This window comes from Mus caroli, chromosome 13 (assembly GCF_900094665.2).
Source record: "Mus caroli chromosome 13, CAROLI_EIJ_v1.1, whole genome shotgun sequence".
Lineage (NCBI taxonomy): Eukaryota > Metazoa > Chordata > Mammalia > Rodentia > Muridae > Mus > Mus caroli.
In genome coordinates, this window is record NC_034582.1 from 9,464,681 (window position 1) to 9,489,543 (window position 24,863).

The 24,863-nt window shown below is 46.0% G+C and overlaps 1 protein-coding gene across 2 annotated transcripts in view; it reads left to right on the forward strand.

Moving 5' to 3' along the window:
• Positions 1-24,332, forward strand: part of Gng4 (G protein subunit gamma 4) — a 43,238-nt gene extending 18,906 nt beyond the window's left edge. Inside the window, exons 2-4 of one of the 2 annotated variants that reach the window (XM_021180709.2) lie at positions 474-577; positions 2,894-3,003; positions 21,710-24,330. In XM_021180709.2, the coding sequence (XP_021036368.1) occupies positions 2,905-3,003; positions 21,710-21,838 (228 nt within the window). In that variant the 5' untranslated portion in view covers positions 474-577; positions 2,894-2,904 and the 3' untranslated portion in view covers positions 21,839-24,330. Of the gene's footprint in view, positions 1-473; positions 578-2,893; positions 3,004-21,709 lie in introns of both variants that reach the window. The other variant, XM_021180707.1, reaches the window with a different exon arrangement.
• Positions 24,333-24,863: the final 531 nt, after the last annotated feature.

Here is a 24,863-nt window from a genome sequence, read left to right on the forward strand (position 1 = left end):
CTCTCTCTCTCTCTCTCTCTCTCTCTCTCTCTCTCTCTCTCTCTCTCACACACACACACACACACACAGAGTAAGAAAAAACGTGATATATGGAGATACCACAGTAAAACCTATATTCATCTGTACCATTGATAGCTGTCAGTCATTATAATAAAAAAAAATCCCTGCAAAGTCTTTCTGCTTGGCATGCTAGGTTGGCACTCTAGATTGGCAAAAGAAAAGGTAGGGCAGCTGGGCACACAGGCTGTGCTCAAAGTGGAGTTGCTGGGCAAAGCTCAAGGTGCCCTTGTCTTGAGGCTGTGTCCCAGTCTGCTTCATGTCACCTTGGGGTGTCTCTTCATCCTTCAGTTCATTGCCATCCCCCAAGACTGGCACGAGAGTCCCTAGGGTTCCAGGCAAAGCCACTGAGCTTGGGCAGGACAACTGGGGGAGGCCGTGAAGACCAAGAGGACAATGTACATCTGTCTTTTCAGGGGAACCCCACAGCAGGACCCTGAGTCAGCTTCTCTTCCAACAGCCAACTTCTGCTGCTGCAGTGTCCCCTGACTGGACCTGCCCCTGTACCACCTCTCAGCAGGTAAGAATGGATATCCGCAGAGCAGAGAAAAGTGAGACTCAGGGAACAGGGTCCTGTGGTGGCAGAAGTTCCTCACACCATCAATGCCAGTCCTAGTCCCCCTCTTCCCCCATAGCAGACTTAGGGACACTCTTAGCCAAGGCAGGTGGAAGGTCTGATGACACCCACCATTCTGAAACTCCTTTCCTTGTCCTGAGTCAGGTCATTCAACAGCACTGGAATGAAACTGCCTCACCCTGCCTCCCATCCTAAGTTGGCACTTGCTGAGTTAGGAACCACCAATGCAGCCTGCCAGAGGTCCCTAAATGACCCGTCAGTCTAAATGTGCCCGTGTGCCCAAGGAGCCTGACATCAAGGCCCCAGGGTGGCCCTGAACGATTGACTCAGGTTTCCTTCCAACTCACCTTGCTGGAGGCCAGTACCCACTAGTGTCCTCTGGAGCCAGCACGGATGTCTGTTTGTCACCGCCCCTGTTGTGGGAACAGCCGTTGCCTTCTTCATCCAAGCAGCAGCATCTACTCAGGACTGTGATGTCCTCACGGGAGGAGGGGAAGGAGAGGAGATGGTCATTAGACCATACCTGAGCTTCATCCACTCCCTCCTGAGGCTGAGTGTAATTCTGCCCCAGCTGGCGGGTCTCCGAGGTACTAGAGTAGTTAGGAGTGGAAGATTGATGGGGGAAGAAGGCTATCTGCATTTGTGGGCAAGTCTCCATCCATGTTGGCATGGAATTGTTCAGTGATATGGCTCTTCTGAGGTCATCAGAGATCCAGTAAGCAACCCCTCACTCATGATCTGTAAGAAAGCCCAATAAACATTGGTTCACCAAGCTAGACTGCAGTGGGAATCTTACTTTGTCCTGTGTCGGGAGACATACCATCTCTCCAAAAAAAGCTCATGTCCCACCCCTGTTTGTCTCTAGCCCATTTCTTCTTAGACACTCACACAGGACTTGTAGAGGCAGCCAGTGGGTTCAGAAAGGCAGCGGTGTCATTCAGGTGGAACCTAAAAGACCTGTGGCTAAGTTTTGGAGCAGGACAACCCTGAAGCCCCCCCTTGGTCCGCCTTCAAAAGCTCTTCTGTCTCTAGCTCTACTTGGCTAAGGCTGTTTCCTTCCACACTTCCAGCCCTGTAGAATGGCTTGCCCACTGCACTGTCAGCCCCTCTTTGCCCTCTAGGCAAAGTATGGATTCCCCCCCACACACACACACACACAGGGGTTCCTTGGTCCTGGAGGAGCTGATGAAACCAAGGCTGGGGATGGCTGGGTGGGGGTTCCTGGAATTACAACTCCCAGTTACTTGTGACTCTTCTTTTTGCTGGGCAAAAGTTTCCAAGCAAGATATGAACCCACAGTTGCCAAACACTGATTTGAGCAGCTGATCTAACGAATACCAAGAAAGCCTTTTTTTTTCTTTTTCTTTTTATTAGATACTTTCTTCATTTACATTTTAAATGCTATCCCGAAAGTCCCCTCTACCCTCCCCCTGCCCTGATCCCCAACCCACCCACTCCCACTTCCTGGCCCTGGCATTCCCCTGTACTGGGGCATATGATGTTCATAAGACCAAGGGCCTCTCCTCCCATTGATGGCCAACTAGGCCACCCTCTGCTACATATGCAGCTAGAGACACAGTTCTGGGGGTACTGGTTAGTTCCTATGGTTGATCCTCCTATAGGGTTGCAGACCCCTTTAGCTCCTTCGGTATTTTCTCTAGTTCCTTCTTTAGGAGCCCTGTGTTCCATTCAATAGCTGACTGTGAGCATCCACTTCTGTATTTGCCAGGCACTGGCATAGCCTCATAAGAGATAACTATATCAGGGTCCTGTCAGCAAAATCTTGCTGGCATATAAGAAAGCCTTTTCTTAAAAAAAACAAATGCACATAGCAAATGCCACTGCATAGTGCTGCAGACCCTCAGCGCTCCCCGTACTCTCTCCCCAAGGCTAGTGGGCACTTAGTGCTCAGAACCTTGGCCCCTGCCTCACTCTGTACCTAGGAAGCCACTGTCCTTTACATTTGTGTTTGGCTGACTCCAGCCCCACACGGTGATCACTGCTAGTATCCCTCAAGCTTTCTCCTTGCAAGGGTAACAGAGTCTCCCTTGGGGGACAGTTAGCACTGTAATGACTTCACAGAGTGGTGTAGATGTGGGTGGAAGCAAGGAGAATTCCTTCCTCTTTCTAAAAGAGCAAATCTGGGTGTGGATTGAGAAGCTTCAGGTGGCGGGGGTGGGGTGGGAGGAGTGTGATGGGGCCCACATTCCCCTGGGACAGCAGTACCCCAGTCCTTACTTACCCTGTGGTTATTTGCAGGGAGCTCGGGAATGAAGGAAGCCATGTCTAATAACAGCACCACCAGCATCTCCCAGGCCAGGAAAGCCGTGGAGCAGCTGAAGATGGAAGCCTGCATGGACAGGGTGAAGGTAAACTCGCTCACTATGTTCCTCCCGGTTCCAGGGTGGCCTTGTGAGGCTCAATCCCCCAAGAGAGGAACAGTCTCCGTGGCTGTGTGCTTGTTCCAGAGCTCTCAACCTGCCCAGGGGCTTCCACGATGCAGTACACACAGTGTGTGTGTGAATTCCATGAGAAGGCACCAGAAAATAGACTGTCCTTGCTGTCAGCTGGATGTAACTGTAGACATACAATAAAGGATGGAGAGCTGGACCCTAAGATCAAGCACAGTGTGTCTCCCTGGTACAGTGATAGAGGTTAGACAACAACAGGTTTTTGGACAGGCACAGCTGGGGCTGACACATTGAATCAAGCTTGTGTATTAAATGCTCCCTGCAGGGAGGTGCCTGCCACCACCATGGGCGTTTGAGGTCCCTTCCTACTGCAGGAAGATGGAGCCTTGTTTTCCACAGATGCCATGTAGACTGATGAACACAGAGACAAGTTAGGTTGAAGACTTGGCAGTATGTGGCTCTGAGATGCAGCTGGTTTAGGGCTATGCTAAGGTTAGGACACCCCCACACACACACACACACACACACCAGGAATGATGCCAGGGAACTGGAGTCCACTGGGCCTGTGGTCTTCAAGGACCAAATCCAAGGGTTTTGCTCAAGAATCTGGTGTATGCATTACTGTTCTCCGTGCTATAACAGCATGCCCGATGAAAGCAGCTCAGAGGAGGAAGAGATTCTTCTGGCTCAGAGTTTGAAGGTACAATCATCCCAGTGGAGAGATATGGCCTGAGAGAGACTCCAGCTGGCCGGGGCATGAGGTGGTGGGTCACGTGGCATCCAGTCTGGAAGCAAAAGGGTGGATGCTAGTATTCAGCCTATTTTGTCCTTTTTATTAAGCCCAGGAGCCCAGTCTGTAGGCTGGTACACTGGTTTATCAGTTAAACCTCTCTGGAAATTCCCAGATGTGTATCTCCTGGGTGATTCCCAAACCCAGTCAAGTCACAATGACATAAGCCATCATCACATTGGGATTCAAATTCCCAAAGCCTTCAAGGCTTCCCCTCCCACAAAGCAGGGATTTTTCAACCTGTGAGTCTTTAGCCCTTGGCAAACCTCTATCTCCAAAAATATTTATACTACAATTAATAACAGTAGCAAAAATATAATTATAAAGTTGCAACTAAAATAGTTTTATGGTTTGTGATTACCAAAACATGAAGAACATATATTAAACGGTCGCAGCATTAGGAAGACTGAGAGCCACTGCAGTAAAGTGTGGCTTAGCAGCCCCAGCTCTCCCCTTGCAAGCAGGGTGACTCTTTCCCCTGTGGCTCATGGCATGTGTTATCCTGGGGGACAGGAGACGTACACAGAACTAGATGTACAAGTATACAGGACAAGGAAGGAGTGTGGGGCTGTGCACGTTGGTATAAACAGAGCTGTCATTTGTACACAAGCATCTTATATGTGCCGACACCAGCAATGCTGTCGTCTGAATCTCATGTCCCCCAAAGGCCCAGCGTTGAAGGTTTGGACCTTAGTGTAGTGTTACTGGAAGGGTTAGGAGCTGAGGCAGGGCCTACTGGGAGGTTTTAACTCACTGGAGGTTTTGGAACACTGGTCTATTCTTTTTTAGAATTTTAATTATCATTATCAGTGTGTGTGTGTGTGTGTGTGTGTGTGTGTGTGTGTGTAATTCAGAGGACAACTTTGTGTAGTCAGTTCTCTCCCACCTTTCACATGGATTCTGGGGCTCCAGCTCAGGGTCAGGCTTGCACCTCAAGCATCTTTACCTGACAATCCATCTTAGTGGTCCACTGGTCTCTTCTTTTTGTGGCTGGTTTGTTTTAGGTTTTTTCAGACGTAGTCTCACTATGCAGCCTACAGTGGCTTTGAATTCACTCTCATAGCTGGGGTTGACCTTGAACTCACAGGAAGCTTCCTGCCTCACCCTGCCCAAGTGCTGCCATTGTAAGCACACACCACTATGTCCACTTTCATCTCTTCTCTTCTGGGTCACGGCCACAAGGCAAGGGGCTTTGCTCTGCCAGTTGCCGCCACCGTGATGTGCTGTGCCCCCAAACAGTGAGTTGTTTGCCTCAGGTATGTGTTAAAGAAACTGCCAACCACAAATAACCAATCAGATCTCAGTCCTTGGAATACAAGCCAGAGAAGGGAGTAGGGTCAGCACCCAGAGAACAATTGGAATCAAGGGGTTCCCGAGACTGAAGGTGTGCTGCAGTCAGACACTGCCCAGCTGTGCAAAGACAGGAAACTTCTGCCAGGGGAGGACACGATGAGAACATCGCTGAGCAAGGCACTGCACAGCAAGGCTGTGGCTTCAGTGTGAGCAGATGTCTCCACCATAGTGAGCAGAGATGTGAGCTGGCCTCAGGCCAGCAACTGGATTTGGAAAAAGCCACCTGCTGAACTGCTGGGGAGAGGACGCTGTGCTCACAGGCACAGATCACAGAGCCGCAGCGAATGGCAAGCATTTGAGGTGAATGGCCTGTAGCTGTAGATCTGGTTGTCAGGGACAGAGAGGTGGCTGCAGCTGTGAGCTGGGCAGAGAGCTGAGGTGGTGGGAGAGGGGAACACATTAAGAAAGCAAATAGAGTGTGGGAAGGAAGCTTGGAGCACTAGACAGAGAGAAACAGGAGGCCAGCCATGCACCATGCCAGAGAGCTAGGGGTCAGTGAGCATATGTTAGGATGGCTGCCAGCCCAGGGGGAGATGTTCTGTGGCAACAGATCCTTTCCAGCCATAGATGGAGTTCCAGAGACTGTGTGTCCCCATGGAGTCTTTTGGGTACACGTAGACTCTAATGGGAGGAGAACCATAAATCATGCCAGAGGCGTTAGTGCTGCTGTAGCAGCGGCCCTGTGGAGGAAGGAGCTAATTCTAGCTTGGGTGATGTCAGGACATCGTGGAGTGGGCCAGAAACTGGCCTGTGGAGTTCCGAAACAGTGCAGAGTCCTCAGGAAGGGGATAGTCTCCAGCTGTCTGAGGAGAGGGCTGCCTGAATCACCAGCTTTACATTTGCACACATGCTTTATTCTTGAATTTTAGCTGCCTTCTTCTTGTTGCTGTTGCTGCAGCTGCTATTGTTGTTGCTGTTTTAGAGGTAAGGTAGCCCAGGTTGGCTTAGAACTGGGTGTGTTAACAAGGATGACTTTAATCACCTGATCCTCCTGCCTCCGTCTCCCAAATGTGAGGGTGACAGGCATGCATAACCTTGCACAGGTTTGTTGTGGTAAAAATACATGGAACACATAATTTCCCATTAAACCACATTTAAATAAATTTCAGACTCAGTGGTGTTTGCAGAGTCATTAGCTACCATCTTTGATTTCCAAGAACTACATCTTCCCAACCAGAACTGTATCCACATTCTCCCCTGCCTCCAGCCCTAGAACCACCATTCTGGTGCCACTGAGACCATAACTGTAGTAGAGACCTCATCTACGTGGAAACAGGTGATGCCCACCCATTGTTTACCTAGCACAGCATCCTTGGAGTTCACCCATGTCTCCGTCATCAGCACTTCATCCTCTTTAATGGATGAATGTTTCATTCTGTATAGGCAATATACAGAAACACAAGCAGAGAAAAAGGCGCATGCACACAGAAACACACACAGAGTGCTTGAACCAATATCAAATGTCTTTATGAAAAGTGGTCCCAAGACGGGCACATACTTCTGCTCACTGAATATTTCTGAGGTCTGTCCCTTACTCATTGTTATCCTTGGGCCATCTTATCTCCAGGTCAGATCAAATGCTATGGTGGGCAGCCTGCCCTGCCTGCTGCTCAGGTCTGTGCCTCCCCTTCTGGGCTTGAGGAGCCCAACAGGCCGAGTTCTGACAAGAATAGATGATAGAGTGATTTGCTGCCACACATATAGGATTTAGAATTATTTCTGGAACTGATTTTGTGAATGACGGTCATTTTCTCTCTAATAAGTCAAGAGGAGGTCAAACTCTTGGTGAAATTGTCTTAAAGCTATGTATTAAAAGTCATTTATGAAACTACCCTGTTACTGCTACGATTGTGGCATATGGCATAGACACTGACTACATGGATTAAGGGCTCAGGTCAGCAAGACTATTCCCCTGTGGACACTTGTCACAGCTCCAGGTGCCACGTCTCCCTGCATTTTGTCAGGCTTGCTTGCAAATTCAAAGGTTCCCAGGGACATCTTAAGCTCAGGCTCTCTCACTCATAAAACAATTCATAGAACTCAGGAAATAGCTTACTTATTTGTACCAGCTTATTATAAAGATGTTAACTCAGGAACCTTCTGACAAAATGCCCAGGTAGATGAATTGTGGAGCACAGTGCTCAGCCTTCAGAACTTGTGTAAAAGTGGCAGCTCCCAGCCCATGAATGTGTTCACTCCAAGCCCCCTAAGCCCATGGTTAGTGTATTAGCTGGTCTTGATGTATTGCCATGATTATTAAACACATTGGTCACTCAACCTTCAGCCCTTCCTCCATCCCTGCAGGTCAGGGGCAGGGCTAGCTCTACTTCCAATCATAGCTGTCTTTTTGGTGACATGCCACCTTCCCGAAGCCATCTTAGTAGCATACCACAGAGACTCTTACCACTCAAGAGAACCCTGGAGTTTAGGAGTTTGGTGCCAGGAGCAAGGAGCAAAAGCCCCATGCTCAATCTAATATAAAAGGCCGAGTTTTCCTGTGACCTAAAACTCTGCAGTATGTGAAATACGAGTTCCACAGCATTGGAAACATGACCATTAGCCCACCGTCATAGTTAGGAATTACCAGCTCTCTCAAGGGCTCATCCCTTAGTACTCCCTTCTATGTGTCTGTACGCCTACCTCCGTCGTCAGTCTCATGGATGTGCCGTCTGAGGACTCTGCTTCTCTACCCTGAGAACACCTATTGTCACTGTGTTCAGACAGTGGCGCTGACTCTGCCTCAGGCCTCAGCATGCTCTGTCTGGCCCACCACAGAGGCATGTGTTCACTCCAAAATGGGGCATGGCCAAAAAAACCAAGATCTCCGCTGTTTGAAGAAAGTATTGTGCCCCTTCAGAGAATATATTTTAAGCAGCGTATCAACCATGGGTTGCCAGCACTTCCACCAAAGGCTAAATTCAGGAGCAGCCTTCCAGCCCAGCTGCATAGAGAGTGATCTGCACTCCTCAGTAGACAGGGCAGGAGGCTAAGGAGACTGCTTAAACTGTCCCTAAGTGCACACCAGATTTGAGTTGGAACTGCTCTTTTAAAGAGTAAAAGAAAAAAAAAATGGGCTTGTGTAAACATTCTGCCAGAAAACCGAAGAAGCAGACTGGAGCACAGAGAAGCTCACGGAGCACACATTTGAGAAGACTTTCCCTAAAAAAAGCAACGGAGACTTTAAATGCCTCATAATCTCAGGAAAAGTAAAGCAAGCAAATCTAGAAGAGGAGCCTTAGGTCGGAGAGAGAACACAGGTATACCAGTAAGCCCAGCTACTCAGAGGCTGAGACAAGGTCGCAAGTTCAAAGCTAGCCGCCTGGGCCACACATATAGAAGTTTAAGAACAATCTCAGCTATATGAGACCCTGTCTCAAAAAAAAAAAAAAAAAAAAAAAGCTGTGAGCTAGGGCAGTGGTAAAATATTTTCCAGTTTGAAACTCCAAGTTCACCCTTTGCTACTGAATAAAACAAACAGAAACTAAGTAAAGTTTGAGGAGAGCAAGAAGGCTAGAGAAAGCCATTCAAAGGAACTATAACTATAATTCACTGTAGACATCCAATTAATGACAGAGAGGTTAGGATGAAAGTCACAGTAAAAGGTAAAGTTCAGAGATCATAATCCAAGACTGAACGCACCCAGCCATTTGCACGGAGATGTTCCTGGCAGAGCGAACTGAGAACAAGGAAGACTCCTAAGGGCAAAGCGTGAAGAGTTTCCATTAGGTAGAGGAAGTGTCTGCCCATCCCAGCACCTTGCCGCATCCAGCTGATAGTAGAAATGACAGATACTGAGACCCAGCACCTTGCCNCATCCAGCTGATAGTAGAAATGACAGATACTGAGACCCAGCACCTTGCCACATCCAGCTGATAGTAGAAATGACAGATACTGAGACATGGGCATCTGGGAGGTAACCTGCTCTCTCAGAAGTAGAAAACCCTTTCCTAACACCACCCAAACAAAATGAAAATAAGCCAGGCATTCAAAGCCAGGCATTCAGAAAATAGCAGCAGGAGAATCAAAGAGTTCAGGGTCAGTGTAGGCTCCATTAAGACCCAAAAGCCAAAATAAAACAAACAAACAAACAAAAAACCCAAGCATTTAAATAGCTTTCACATAATAAAAATAAAGGAGAAAACTCTTACAGGCAGAAGTAACCACTTGGGACAGTGGAGCTAATTTTGGTCACATTCTTTACACATGGCAAAGGGTTCTCAAGGGTTCACAGCAGCTCTGGGACCTCAGTACCCCAGGGTCTCAAGTCACAGACCAAAACACTGGACTCCAGATGGGCTGAGAGACCTAAAAGTCTGGAATCTAGGTACTACCCCTGACCACATGGAAGAAGGCCTCAGGTTGGGTGCATCCCTGAGGCTCCAGTGGCAGCCCATGAAAAGACAATGTCTGCTAGGTTATCTCCTCCCCTGCCATATCCAAGGTGACATAAACATATCCTCAATTATGCAGATCCTTAAACTGACTACATACATGGCCTGCTTTTCCCTAGAAAAGTCATTTCATTATATAATTGAATTTCACCACAAGAGATCCAGGTGTGTTTAGTTTTGTGGATAAAGGAATTTGAGAGAGGTCATAGTATCGTTGAGTAGAGCCTGGGCCTGAGATTCTGCTTGGTGACTGCTGGGTCTGCTCTATACACCGCCCAGGGAGGGTGCCGCCCTGTGCCCAGGACTCCCTCCTGCAGCCAGGGCTGGTGAAATGACCCAGATCCAGTTCACCATGCCGTCCTCCTTGGGTCACTAGTCAGAGCCTGGAACATGTGTGTCTGACAGATAGAACCCAGGACACATGCTTGTACTCAAGTTGCAAGGGATTCTGTAAAAGGGAGAACATTTTCAAATCCTATTTAAAGTCCTATGTTTCCCACTCTGGAACTCAACAAGAAAGCAGTCAGAGAAAGAGTTCCAAGGCCAAGGAAGAGAATGTGTAGCAACTGTCCACTATGGCTGGCTTCCTAATAAGAAGCTAACCAGTAAATACAATGTCATCTCTGAAGCTGATTAACATATCTAAGCATAATAACGCTATAAAAATGCATACCTCAAAATTACTAGGGTGTGAAAAATAATGCATAAACTATAAAACAACAAAGAGTATATAAAAATTTGAAAAACAAAAACAAGGATAGTAAAAGAAACTCCAAATGTGTATGTTTGTAAATGTTGGGTGGAAAATCCAATTTAGGTTCTGTTTTAATTTTTAAAAGCAATGTATTTTACATCCCGGAAGTGACAGAAATATTTTTAAGTGAGAAAAATATACCAGATATGTACAAGATCTATGTGAAGAAAACTATAAAACTTAAATGAAAGAAAATTTTAATATCTGGATAAAAGGAGAGATGTCCCATGTTCATGGATGGGAAGATATTATTGTTAAGATGTCTTCCGAACTTGACCTGTAGATTCTTTGTAATCCCTGTCAAAGTCCCAGGAAGTTATTTTGTGGATATTGACAGGCTGATTCTGAAGCTTATATAGAAAGACAAAAGACTCAGAATAGCCAATCAATTAGGGCAGAGGCTATGGCAGGGTCGTGGAGGAGGGAGACTGCTGCCTTTTCATACAGTGAGAGTAATCAAGACAAGGGGATGTTGGTGAAAGTCTAGACACACAATTCAGTAGACCAGAATGAAGAAATGAACCCTCACAGACACAGGAGACAGATCATTTACAAAGAGCAGAGGTGGTCTTTTCAGCAAGTAGTATTGGTATAGCTGACATCTACATACAAAAAACAAAGGATCGCAGACACAGACATTAACTCAAGGTGAGTCATAGGCAAAGATGTGAAGACACAGCTGTAAGCTTAGGGCATCATGTACAAAGAAGTCTGATTGACCTTGCATTTGACTGTTTTGATACAACTAGCAGAGCCCAAGACAGCCTGATAAGCCATGCTTCATTAGGGCTTGAAGCCTCTCAAAACACCACAGACAAGCTGCAGGAGAAGACGGTGTGTACAGAGTACAGATCTGACAAAAGGCATATCCAGGATACACAAAGAACTCTTAAAGTCTAATCATTAGAAAACAATCACATTTTTAAACAGGCAAAACTAAGGCAGGGTACCACACACCCTAGGCTTGGGAAGTGGAAGCAGAAGGGTCAGGAGACCAATATTACCACCAGATACATAGTAGGTTAAGGGCTAGCCTTGGCTACATGAGTCTCTTTCTCATACATACAAAAGGCAAGACATATAAATGGGTTTCTCACCAAAGATGATGTAAAAATGGTAAATTATGGAAGACAGCTCAGCTTGTGAATTGCTTGCTTTATGAGCACAGAACCCAAGCTCAATCCCCAGAACCCATGTTAGTAAAAAAAAAAAAAAAAATATGAAAATAAATTTTTTTTAAAAAAGCTATGCATGTAAGTGAGTACTTGTAATTCCACCACAGGAGACAAGACAGAAGGGTCCCTACGGCCCACTGGCAGGACAGGCTATCATACTTGGAAAGCTCTAGGCCAATGAGAGACCCTGTTTGAAAAGAAAATGATGGAATGCTCCAAAGGAACAATATCTTTTGGCTGCCACAAACACAGATACATATGAGCATCACTACATACACGTGCACTCGTAGAAGAGACTACCCTATACAGCAGTAGTCATGGAAACTGTGCCCTTAACAGCATACACACTTCATGGCAGCAGGAATGGGGATATACACAGGAAGCTTTCTGTGTGTGTGTGCATGCTGTATTGTCAAATTTTTTTCCATATTTATTGATCTGACCAAACAATATTTTAGCCTGTTGAAAAGTTTATTGATTATATTTATTGATCCATTGGGATGTTACACATTCTTGTAGACCTAGGATAAACCTCACTGCATTGGCGACACAGGAAGCTTTTAAAACTGCCCCCTGAATATCGTGTTCCAGCTTCATCGGCAATGACCACATAGGCTGTGTCAGGAATGCTTGGTCATCATATGATGGTCCTGTTTTGGAAGGGTGTAGAAAATTAGAGAGGCAGGTCCCCATGGGCAGAAGTAGGTCACTGGATTCTTGTCCACTACCAGAGGAAGAAATCTGCCCATCATAGTTTCCTGCATCATCACATTCAGCTCAACATGGAGTGACCACGGACTGAGCCCTCTGGCTGGGAGCCAAAATAAACCTTTCTTCTTTAGATTGTCTGTGTCAGGCATTCTGTCACAGTACAGGCAACTAAACAAGGGAACGTGACTCAAGAATGCCGATATATGGATAAAACCTATATTACTTTTAATAAATACTTAAAAGGGTAGAAAAGAAGATTTGAATGACAGAATGCCTTGTTCTAGAATAGGCAGTCATCATTGAAACATATTCTAAATTAATACATTATAGGAGAAATTCTATTTTGCATTTAGAGTTAAAATTATCCGAAAGTTCGATTAGATGGAAAATGTGAGAATGCCTAGGAAGTTTTTTTTTTTAAAGTAATATGTTTGAGAGGAAAATATGCAGGTGTTTCCTACCTCTGAAAGCATATAAAAGTCAGAATGCATATGGATTTCTGACTTTGTTCAGCAATAGACAGATCAAATGAACAGAATAAGAAGTCTCAAAATCAGACACAGGATATCCCCAGAATCCCATGGTCCAGATGGCATCTTAGATAAGTGGGGATAAGATCTTAGCAGACTTGTTAGAACATTGTTGGTAAATGTTTCTGTCACTCAGGGAGGTAAACAAAGGTGTCTACTCACTAATGCATCCAAATGATGGCAGAGAAACTGGGTCCCTCTGCTCAGGCCATCAGACTACAGAATGAGTGGCTTGAACAACAAAGTATTTTAAAGGTTTATGTTACTCATTTATGTATGTGTGCATGTGTGAGTGTGTGTGTGTACATGTGTGTGTGTGCAAGTGGTAGACACTGTGAATGTACATACCTCTGCAGCGCAGAGGCCACGGAGCACAGCACAATAGCCTCCTCTGTATCTTTCCACATTTGTCTTTGGATTCAGGATAGCCAGCAAATCCCAGCCGTCCTCCTGACTCTGCCCTGCTAAATGCTGGGGCTACTATAGTTTTCAAGGATGCCTGACTTACTATGTGGGTGCTTCAATCCTGGGTCCCAACTCCTGTCCTCAAGACTTCAAAGCAAGTATTTTCACCACTGAGCTAGCTCTCCAGCACCTTAAACAACAGATTTCTTACCATTTCTCTTCTCTGTCTCTGTCTCTCTGACTCTGTCTCTCTGTCTCTGTCTGTCTGTCTGTCTGTCTGTCTGTCTGTCTCTCTCTCTCTCTCTCTCTCTCTCTCTGTGTGTGTGTGTGTGTGTGTGTGTGTGTGTGTGTGTGTGTAGTTTAGCTATGAGTGAAAGATCCAGGTACCAGTAGGGTGTGTGGTGTGTGGTGTTTGTATATGCACATGTTGAGCGATCTTTTTCCTGAGGGTAGATGGGCACCTCACCATGGCCCCAAGTGGCTTTTCTCTTATATTTGCAAAGTGAGACAGAGCATGTCCTCTGTCGTTTTCTTCCACTATGAGGATGCCAGCCCTGCCAGATGAGAACCCCTCCCTTTTGAATATATTTAGCCTCAATTACCTCCCCAGAGCTCTGCCTCACCCTCACCTCATAGTTTCTGCATTTGAATGGGGGGGGGTGTGATTCAGTCTGTAACATGGATTAGATTTAAAGATTGGCTAGACATGGTGGAGGATCTCTGTGAGTTTCAGCCCAGCCTGGTTTACATAGCAAGTTCCAGGGCAGCCAGGCATACATAGAGAAACTCTGTTTCAGAATTATAAAAAGTTTTAAGATTAATTTTAAGTGTATTTATGTATGTTTGCCTGAGTGCATGTGTGTGAATCATATGTGTACAGAGACCCTCAAAAGTCAGAAGAGGGCATCGGATCCCTTGAGCTGGAGTTACAGGTAGTTGTGAACTACTGGCATGGGTACTAAGAACTAAACCAGGGTCCTCTCTAGAAAGAGGAAATGCTCTTAGCCACTGAGGCATACCTCCAGCCTCAGATCAAATACTTAAACTGTGTGTGGTGGGATACACCTCTAATCCCAACAATCAGGAGGCTGAAACTGGAGGAGCACCATGTTCCCACCTTGGCTGCATGGTAAGACCGTCGTCTCAAAAAGCAAAGATTAGATTTAACAAATGAAACCATCAAGGCACTTGGAAGGTATGTCTGTGTTTGTAGTATGTGAATTCGTGAAAAGTCCTTTCATGTGATCCCACAAAATCCATAGCTCACTACTGCAGTGGGAGTTCTGACTGCGTCTTTCAAAATCCCATAAGTGAAAGTTCTCTCAATCAATAAAGAGAAGTGATTGCTACCAAAACCAGAGTTAATTACTGAAAATACATGATGTCCTGCAAAGTTAATGAGTAGGAAAAAGAGCCTGGAAGGGCCAGGGTCAAAATGTGTCCTTAATGCACTTATGTCACCAAAAGCTACTCACTTCCTAAACCAGGCTCTGCTACCTCCTAATAGGCTATTCAAATTCTGATTCTGTGACTAGATTAACTACTCCACAGTACAGTCACAGGCACAGCCAGAACTGTGCCTCTATGATGTCCACTCTCCTGGCGTCACTCAGGCAAACTAGTTATCCCACTATTGAAATAATTGTATTGTCTTCAGAATGTGTGGTGGTTATTATTGATTATCAATTGGGGGATTCTTCCCCAGAATTGCCTCTTTACAAAGGTGATATCATGTCCCTGAGGGCTTCCTTCAAGACATGAAGGTCTTTGGAAGTAGAATGCTGGCACCAAGACAGCAGTAACTGTTAGGCTCAGTAAACGGAAGACATCTTTTCCTCTCCTTCCACAGGAAATCTCACTGCCAAATAAGCCTTTAGCAGATGCTGTCCAACCTGGCGGCTGGCTTTTGAGCAGTCATTTGCATGTGTGCTATCCATAGTCTTCATTGTCTTCTGTGTTACCGCAAGCACTGGTAGCCTAACAGAAAACACGGCCATATTTTTAGGTAAATAGTCTATATAAAAATTGACAATATATTCAAAATTTAAGCATCAGTTGGGTTCGGATTGTGTCTACTGGTTTCCTCAGTGTGGATGGGCTACCTGCTGCAGACATTTCCTGAGCAAGCCTGTAAGATCAAGCATGTGACTTCTCCACACTTTCCCTCGAACCTTCTTAAGAGCTGTGTGCCATGCCACCAGATGGGGATCTTTAGAAAGAACAAAATGTGATTTTTGTCCCTACCCCCCCTCACCCCAAGGTTTTTTTTAGTACAAATCAGAAAAGACAAAAATCGGTATTTGGTAAGACACGGGTAAGGGTGGTTAGCAACTCTAGAATGAAGATCAGATAAAAGAAGAACAGCCTTTTAACTAAGCCAACGAGCAGGGTAGGATGTTCTCTGTGCTACCATAAAGTAGTATAGGAGTCAGAGCATCTTCAGAGTCCGGAGCTATTGCCACTTACAAAAGTGAAAGCTAGACCGGCCAGCTATCTGTGAGGTGAGTGTCCTGCCAGCAGGACAGGATGTATCAGTGGCCACTGAGGCTAAATCAGGCTGAATGGCGTGTGTTACATCCAGTGAGGGAATGGGGTGTTGGTCCCTGCTGAAGCTGCCAAGACTCACTGTTTTTCTCTAGGAAAACTAAAGCACCTTATCACTGTAGAGTGTCTCTGTGTGTGCCAAGACCAGGGTGGGTCTTTACTGCATCTATCCCTGATCTTCATGGTTCACCTTGCTATGCAAATACTCTGTTGGCAAAGCCTAAGATGGGTTTGGTTGCTTCATCTTGTTTCCTTTTAGACAGAGCCTTGTGCTTTGCCATCCTATCTCGGCCTCCTGAGGACTGGAATCACAGGTGTGCACCACCCTACCTAGTTTTGAGTTACCCCTTTCTTTGTAGGAAACTGAGAAATCATGAAGACTGCCTGCCTATTGGAAGGTTTGGTTAAGTGAGGATCCAGGATACATGTGGGTCAATGGTAGGCTACTCCGGCTGGGACTGTGGGTCCTGTGGTAGCCATGTAAATAACAGTTCTCACTGAAGTGGACTTGGTGGTATTAACCTATCCTTCACATTTCTGCTTCCCAGTGTGCAACTAGATTTTGATAGGAAAGAAGAGCAGTTATGGTTGTTGACAATGGCTTTTCCACTGTTAGAGACATCTGGCCCTAAGTTCTATTCACATTATCACTACCTGGCTTTCTCCTCCTCCAGATGTTCTTTAGGGGCAGGGGATGCTCCCTCCCTCAGGACAGGACCTCCTGTCCAGTAGAAGTCACATTCCCATTCAGATCATTTCCCAACAGCTAGAAATTAGCTGCAGTGCTCTGGGATCTGCTGAAAGCCAAACTGCACAGTGCCTGGGCATCGTCCTTAAAAGCTGTTGTGTTGGGCTCAGCTATGTTAGTGTTTAGAAAGAAAAGTGCACAGGATTCGGAGGCAAGACATATACTTGGGATGCCCCGAGGATCCCTGTGGGGCTAAGGGCACATGGCAGCCTCTGTTGGGGTGTACACCAGGCCTGACCTTAAAGGAGATACCATTGCTACATGCTGACTACAGCCTGGCAATATTCTTAACCCTGTCATGGCTTTGTTTTCTGGGGGTGGAGGGAGGAACAGGCAAAGCCAACCAAAGATACTCTTCATTGATTCTATATTGTTCAATAGACCCAGACTGTTGAGAAGTAGATGCCCTCTTGACTTCAGATGTACAAGATAAGTGCAGTGGGTGTCACAGCGAGAGTAGTAATTATGTAGTCTGTCTTGTCATGGAATGTGACTATAGTAATTGCAACATTTTCTCCCATCATTGAAGCTGGTAATTATAGCGCAACTAACAGCATTATGTGCTAACTTGGGCTGTTTTAATCACCTCTTTTACTCTGAAATGCAATGGGAAAATTCCACAGTTGTTCCCAGGCTACCCATTTCTCTCAGCATCTGCTGCCTTATAATTCTAACAGCTGGATGCTGAGGTAGGAGGTGGAGATGCTCAGGGCAGCTCTTGTCCATGATCTCGACTCTTGATAAGAAAGCACTGGCAAGGAGGCCATTGTCAGTTTTCTACCGTGATAGAATTTTGTCTTTGAGATTATCTGTTTTGTTTCGGAAGCAGCAGATGTTTTGGCATCTGGCAGGAAGGAACTCTCCAGCCACAAAAATCAATCTAACCTGATTAACAAAACAACCACACTCAGCCCTGGCAGCAGTTAGGTTAATTAATGCTGGGAAGGAACACTGTGGGCCAGTATATTAATTTTCTCATCATTAGGACAAAAAATTATCCACAGTACAACATAAAGAAGGGCTTGTGGTTGGGAAATACAGTCTGTTGTGATGAGAGCACATGGCAGCAGCATGAGGCAACTGGTCACATCACGTTAGACCCAGGGAGCAGAGAGACAAATTTTGGTGCCCAGATCATGTGTTCCTTCCACTCAGTCCAGGACTCCAGTTCGTGGGAGGATTTCAGTCACCTTCAGCCTGGGTCTCCCCAGCTTAGCTAAACCTCTCTGGAAACATCCTCATCGACACACCCAAAGGTGTATCTCCTCTGTGGTTGTAAATTATACCCATCACAGCCATGATGACACCCTTCATGTCTAGTATTCCATGCCTGAAAACAGTCATTACCTGTGTTTATCTTCTCTCATCACAGTATAGTGAACACCAGCAGATATTCAAGGGGCTGTGCTTATACTGAAATAAGTGGACTTTGGATGCTATTATGTGAATGGAGGGGGTCTGGGTGGGGTGGAAATTTCCTTGATTACTTTGATGTAAAATGATTTATACTCCATTAGGTGCAGCTAGGCATAAGTGGGCCATTCTTTACAATGTGTTCATCTGAGAAAATTTAAGCCCTACATGAATCCAGAATTAACAGAGCATGGTCAGAAAAATGAAATAAGATCATTTGTCAGGAGTGTAGAATGACCAAAGGGACCATGTTTGGACCACCCCTTCTTCCTGGGATTGTTAGGTCTACATCTCTGACCTCAGGTTTCTTCTTTGTCTGTTCTCTATACCTGTATCAGAATTCTATGATTGGAAAACAGAAGTGAAGATGGGGGAGAAGGAAGGAGAAAGGAAAGAACGATTGGAAGGGAGCAGGGGGGAAGAGAAGAAAGGACAGTGTTGCTCACAGCTCTGGGGCTGAAAGAGCAGGGGACTGTAGGTAGCAGGGCCCCCAAAGTGGGTCACAGTGTGGTTGAAGACAAGCCATTAAAAGGCAAGGCAGGAGAAAACTCAGGCCAAACCCTTCTTGTCAGAGCCCTGTCCTTCAGCAACATTATAATCTAGTGGGGTGGGAGGTATCACATGACCTACTTGTGAGGACCTTTAACTTTCAGTGTGAGTTTTGAAGGGACTTCCAAAATGCAACCATCACGTGTTGGTAATTTTGAGTACATCTAGAAAACTGGCATCATGTGGAACCAACCCAGGTCAACACATTTGACTCCACACTCATACCAACTACCTCTTTGCCGTCTGCTGGGATGCCCCCCAGGACTGTAGTTATAGCCGAGAGGATGCAGGTGAAAAAGAGGCGACCTTAGAATAACCTGTTCTCATAAAAGGAGCATGGTGGAGGATCATGGTGACATCAAGTATAGCCTCACCTTTGTGACAAGGCAGAAGAACATTTCTAGATAGAACCTGTTCAGAACTGGGCAGGTCAGACACCCAACATTATTGTCAGGTGTTGCAGGCATAAGAGAGGAGCTCAGATCTTGCGGATCTTCCACTGGGCACAGCCCCACATGTCCTAGCATCTTCTGAACCCCCTCTCTGATGCCTTGTGGTGATAAATTTGAACTTGGGGTTGTTATCAGAGTTAAGCTAGTATCATACACACACACACACATACACACACACATACACACACATGCACACACACAGTGCATGCTGCTGATTATGTAGCAAGGTAAATTGGTCAAGGGGAAACAAAGCTAGCTGCTCTGATTACTCACAAGCCAGCTGCCAACTATGGGATTGTGCACAAGTCCTGTGACCAGTCCTCTGTCTCTATATCTGGGACTCCTCAACACATGCTACTGTTTGTGGTGGTTCTGTTACTCCTGAGTCTTCTCAGTTGGCTCTAGTGTTAGTTTTTCCCTGGCATCTTCTCAATTAGCTTGACAATGTAGATAGATGCTCAGTAAACTTCTCCTGTGTGAGGTAAAAGGTAAGTCCTATAAGAATTCCAAATTAGCAGAGCATGGTCAAGAAAAATGAAATAGGATAAATTTTGGCAAGTATAGAATGACTAAAGGGGCTGATTTGAACTCTTCCCTCCTGAGTTGTTGGACCTCCAACCCTGACCTCCAGCTTTTTGTGCCTCCTCCACTCCTAAGCTTGCCGATAGATTTTCTACAAGAAGCTCGCCATACCTTAAGTTAAAGACCTTATTGATTGGTGACATTCAGGGTGTTCTTATATGTCTCTAAGCTCAGTTTACTCATCTGATCTGTGGTCCATAGCATAGTCAGCTTTTTTTTTTTTTTTTTTTTTTTCGGTTTTTCGAGACAGGGTTTCTCTGTATAGCCCTGGCTGTCCTGGAACTCACTTTGTAGATCAGGCTGGCCTCGAACTAAGAAATCTGCCTGCCTCTGCCTCCCGAGTGCTGGGATTAAAGGCGTGTGCCACCATGCCCAGCTCATAGTCAACTTTTAAAATCTAACTAACTGTACATTGAGATGGGAATTCCCCAGGGAAAACCAAGTTTGTAGGACATCTGTTTAACCATGGCAAAGGATAGGAGTGTGGGGTACAGAGATGACCCTAATGTACACATAGATCAGGAGACACACAGGAAGGGCAATGGAACATAGCTGTGGTCACAGGGAGAGAGGACATGCATGTGCATGCCTACTCTAACTTTCCAAGTAAATGGCAAGTGCTTCTTGGCTGGCAATCACGCTCACCTCCACCAACATGACTCTCTCTCCCTACAGCCACCAGTGTGGGAAGGCAGTAAGTCCACCCAGCAATCCCTCTAGCAACCCCTGGAGTATGCTCCAAGCCAGAACCCATGAGGGTAGCTATATTAGAACCACCCTTTAATCTGAGGATCCACACCTCTTTCCTTCACTACAGGGCAGCTCCTGTAGGAGACCATTTGGGGCTGTTTCACACCCTCATCATTTTCCCACCTGTATTAACTATTTTCTTGATACAGTGACAGAATACCTACAGAACACTATGAAAGGAAGAATTTATTTCTAAAAAGAAAGGGTAGTGCACACTACTTCCTTCATTCCACACTAGCAACAAATCCAGCATTTGGTTTAACTCATCCACTTGACCTGGAGTCATTTCATCTGGGGGAAGAAAAAAGCCCACCAAATTGGATCTGCCCACATCATCTCTTGGCGTCTAGCTACCACCAACGCAGGCAGGTCTAGGGTGGAAAAATCTGTAATCGAAGTTTGCAGAACCCCAAAGCTGGCATTTGTGGCGTGTTGGGGTGGAGGCTTTAGAATATTCTTCCCTCACTTGTGATTTGACTACATCTGAAATCAACTTAAACCCAAGCAGCCAGGCACACCTGTGAGGGATTGTCTTGAGTAGATGGTTTGAGGGAGACCCACCCTAAATCTGGGCCACACCTTCTGGTTGGTTGACCACACAAAAAGACTCACCATCTCCCTCTCTGTGAATACCCAGCTCTTTCTCTAGACTCAGGCAGAGCATGTTCACTACACAATTAAGAAAGGTCTGGAAGGAAAACAAAAGGGCTTCCTGGGCAGTAGAAGCCTGTCCGTAGGGAGCAGCTACCTGTCATTACATGATATGGGCTTGAGCCAGAAAGATGACTCAGCAGGTGACTATGTATTCTACGAAAGCCCAGTGACCTGATTTTGGTCCCTGGAGCCTACCTGAAGGTTGGAAGAACAGAACAGACTCCACAAAACTTTGTTCTCAGACTTCTACATGTGTGTCATACTTGCTCCCTCCACTGCATGTGCACACGTTAGTATATAAAAGCACATTAGATACTCATATAGTTGTATAGAAACAGAATGATGCATAGATTTTATAAGATGACAGCTTATAAAGCAAACTTGAATAGGGGGTCTGCTGAAGGGGACAGATTGTCTCTCTTGGTTTGGTCATGCGAGTGGACTATAGAGAAATCAACACCTATAAATACCATCAGTCTGACTTGGCCAGGAATAGTTTCTGTGCTATTCGTATAGAAAGAGCTTTGCAGAGTCACTGTGAGGTTACTCTGTTCTATTCTCTCTGTTTCATTGTGGGACATGCTGGAATCCGATCCACACTAGGCAAGAACACTACTACTGAGCCACACCCTTAGCATGTCCTCAGCTCCCTGGATCCTGACCTAGCACTCTAGGGCAGCAGGTCCTTGGAGCATCTTCCATACCCATGACCTCAGTTCTATCCACACTTACCAGCCCCTGGCCATGTTTGATCATGCATACTCTACAGCCTGACTCTGTCCATGGCCACTCTTCTTGTGGACCTCATCCTGGACCCACTCTGTGAATGCCGTTAACCAAGCGCCTGTGCTGTGTTCCCGCAGGTCTCCCAGGCTGCCTCAGACCTCCTGGCCTACTGTGAAGCCCACGTGCGGGAGGATCCCCTCATCATCCCAGTGCCCGCCTCAGAAAACCCCTTCCGGGAGAAGAAGTTCTTCTGCACCATTCTCTAACCCCCGTGGCGATGAAGCGGGCCCTTTCCTGCTGTAACAGTTCCGAGTAGAGACCATGCATGCTCCCATGTAGAGGCACACCTCCCACAACACCCCATCTCTGTCCAACCAATCATGATCTGGGCTCATCTTGTTTTATCATATTTCCTTCATAGCACTCTTTCCTCTTCCTTTTTTTTTCTTTTTTCTTATTTCCATCCACAGAGAAAACAGACATTTTTATAGCCAAATAACAAATGTGCCATATAAAAGTGTAGACTTAAAGGTCTACAAATTTTAAACATTCCCAACCATAAATATATCCAGTTAATAAATGTCAGTGGGTAATTCATTGAAATCAAAACCATGCACAAGTGTCTCCCATGCACAGTAATTCAATCTCGGATGAGAGCTTGTCAGCCAGACACAGGTTAGGGTGGGGTCTCTTTCGCCTCTGGCATCTCTATCATAGGAGCCTTCAGGGGCCATATGGCTAGGTCCTGTAAATGACTAATATCTCTATCTGTTTATCACTGAGCATTCCAAAGCAGATGCTTCTGAGAATACATTTGTGGTGTAGACACTGGAGCAGCCTTGACTGTAGATACTCACCAGACAGCTCCCCTGGGCCATCTTCTCAATCCAAATGCCCCGCTCTCCCTGCTTGCTCCTCCTTGGTGTTTCTAGTAAGGCAAGAAGTCTGACAACACTGGGTCCTCTGGAGTCTAGGCACAGTTATCCCTGAAAGTGATGCCACCGTGCAGGTCGCTGACCTAAGGATTTATGGGCGTCAACATATTTAACCTAACAATAAATACTCCAAGTATAGGTCTAGTTTTAGAGAGGGAATATCCCAGGCATAGAGAAATGACATTTGCTGAAAACTGCAGATAGAAAGTAAACACCAAGACGTCCATATGTGGGTAGTCTATCCCTAAAGCCCTCCCTGAATCCCTGACACCTGTTGCAAGCGTGCAGCTTCATAAACAGTCCTAACTGCACGCTTGGAATGAAGCAAACACATTTTCACACTAACTGGATGTACACCCCTCTCCCACCTTGGCCAAGAGAAGTGTCACAAGCCTAGGCTGTGGCAGTTTGTATTAGATGATATGTAGGTGCCCCAAGATCAGATAGCAGTAAGCCTTGAGATTTTCCAAGACAAGGCTGTTGGCCCCATCTAAGGCACCCCCATACCCTCCAGATAGAGGCAGTAACCACAGTTGCTGAGGGCTCTGTGAGAACATTTGTTGTGTAGATATTTGGAAATTGCCTCTCCTCTGGATCTCAAAGAGGCTTGCTGTGTGCTGCTGGGCAAGCCATTGTGTGCCAAGCTGTTCAAACCAGCAAACTGCAGACAGTTAATTACCGCTCTTGCTTTTCTGCCAGGGCAGGAAACCAAGCAAAGCTCACATTATCCTTGAAAACCAACATGTGCTGGATGACAGCCTATAATGCTGTGGAGAGTATATGACTTCACAGACACCATGGTTCTGAGTGCAAAATGGCCTCCAAGGAGGTGACTATCATTTTCAGATGGGTTTGTGCCTTGCTACCCTCTCTTGCAGCTTTGGTGGAAGCCGTTCTTAGTTTCACTACTGGGCATGAGATGAGAGGCTAAGACTCTGGTTTTGTTGGGCTGTAAGAAGATCTCTTTATTCTGTGGCTCATGTTGGCATCATCAACCGACAGAGTAGACCATAGTCCATAAAAGTCAAGGAAGTGGGGCAGCACCAGAAGTAGCAAAATCAGGTCAAGAGAACAGTGTGCTTTAATCTCCTACCAAACTGTCTCTGCTTTCCTGCCTCTCATTTCCAGACATCTTCCTTACCTTCTCCTGTGGATGCCATGTCCACTAGTAACTGTCCTGGGAAGATCCCCCCACCCCCACCCCCACCACTCTATTCCTTGGACCCATTGAGCTTTCTGACTTATTCCTGAATTTCTGTTAATTCTCGGAGTCTTGTGATCAACCTTGTAAACTCATGATCCCACAAAGTCTCCTCATTTGGATGTGAATATGTGTGAGGAGACAACTCTGCCAGAGTGTGTACTCAACAGAAATGTGTACATATCATCAGAAGAAACGCACTAGAGTGTCCAGAGAAGTACTGCTTACAGTAACCATAGCCAGAAGGAGCCCCTTACGCCCAGGCTGAAGGAATAAACAGATGAGGGTAATTTGTGCAGTGGATTCTCAGCTCTGTCCACAGCTTGGTGTGAATCTTGCTGGCTTGAGGGACGGAGAGCAGGCAAGTCCAAGCTACAGTTCCATTTCCATACAGCACAGGCCTGGCAGGTCAATGCAAGCGGATTGAAGGAGGGACAGTAGCTATTCTCAAAGGGGCCACAGAGAGGGGACACAAAAGGCTTCTGGAATGTTCTGTCTCTGGATCTAGCTGTAGGTCATCCTGATGTGTTTAGTTTGTGTAAGTTCTCCAACTGTCCATTTTTGGGTGCTTTTCTGTATGTGTGTAATACTTCAATAAAACATCGGGCTTTGTGATTACCAACTGTGGGTCCTTCTGCTATTGCCCCCTTCCCCCCCCCCCCCTTTGGTACTTTGTTCAATGTTTGCCTCTTCCTTAGATGTCCTTACCATGAAATTACTAAATCCCATTATTAGGAGGACACTTTAAGAGTGTGTTTGACAACAATCACCAGCTGGAGAACAGGTTTCTGGCATACACAGGTGCTTCCCCACACAAACACTATGCTCTGGGATTTGTGGGCAAACAGCAATTCACAGCATGTGACTTCCACTGAGTGGCTGAGACAACATCCTCAGCCGCTCTTGCCTTCTCACTTGCATTCTCAGGAATGAAGGAACAAGATGGTCTTCCAGGAAAACTCATAATTATAGTGTCCTTTGGAGCAAGAGACCAAGATCCCATAAGGCCCTGTGGTGACAGGGAACTGACCCTGGCAGGAAGAGCAGGTGCTGCATGCATGCTCCTTTTTCTCTCTGCTCCCAGCAGAGGCCTCCCCCACCTCCAACCTGGGATGTCTGTCTCAGACTTCGCTCCTTTCTCTGGGTTCCCCAGGG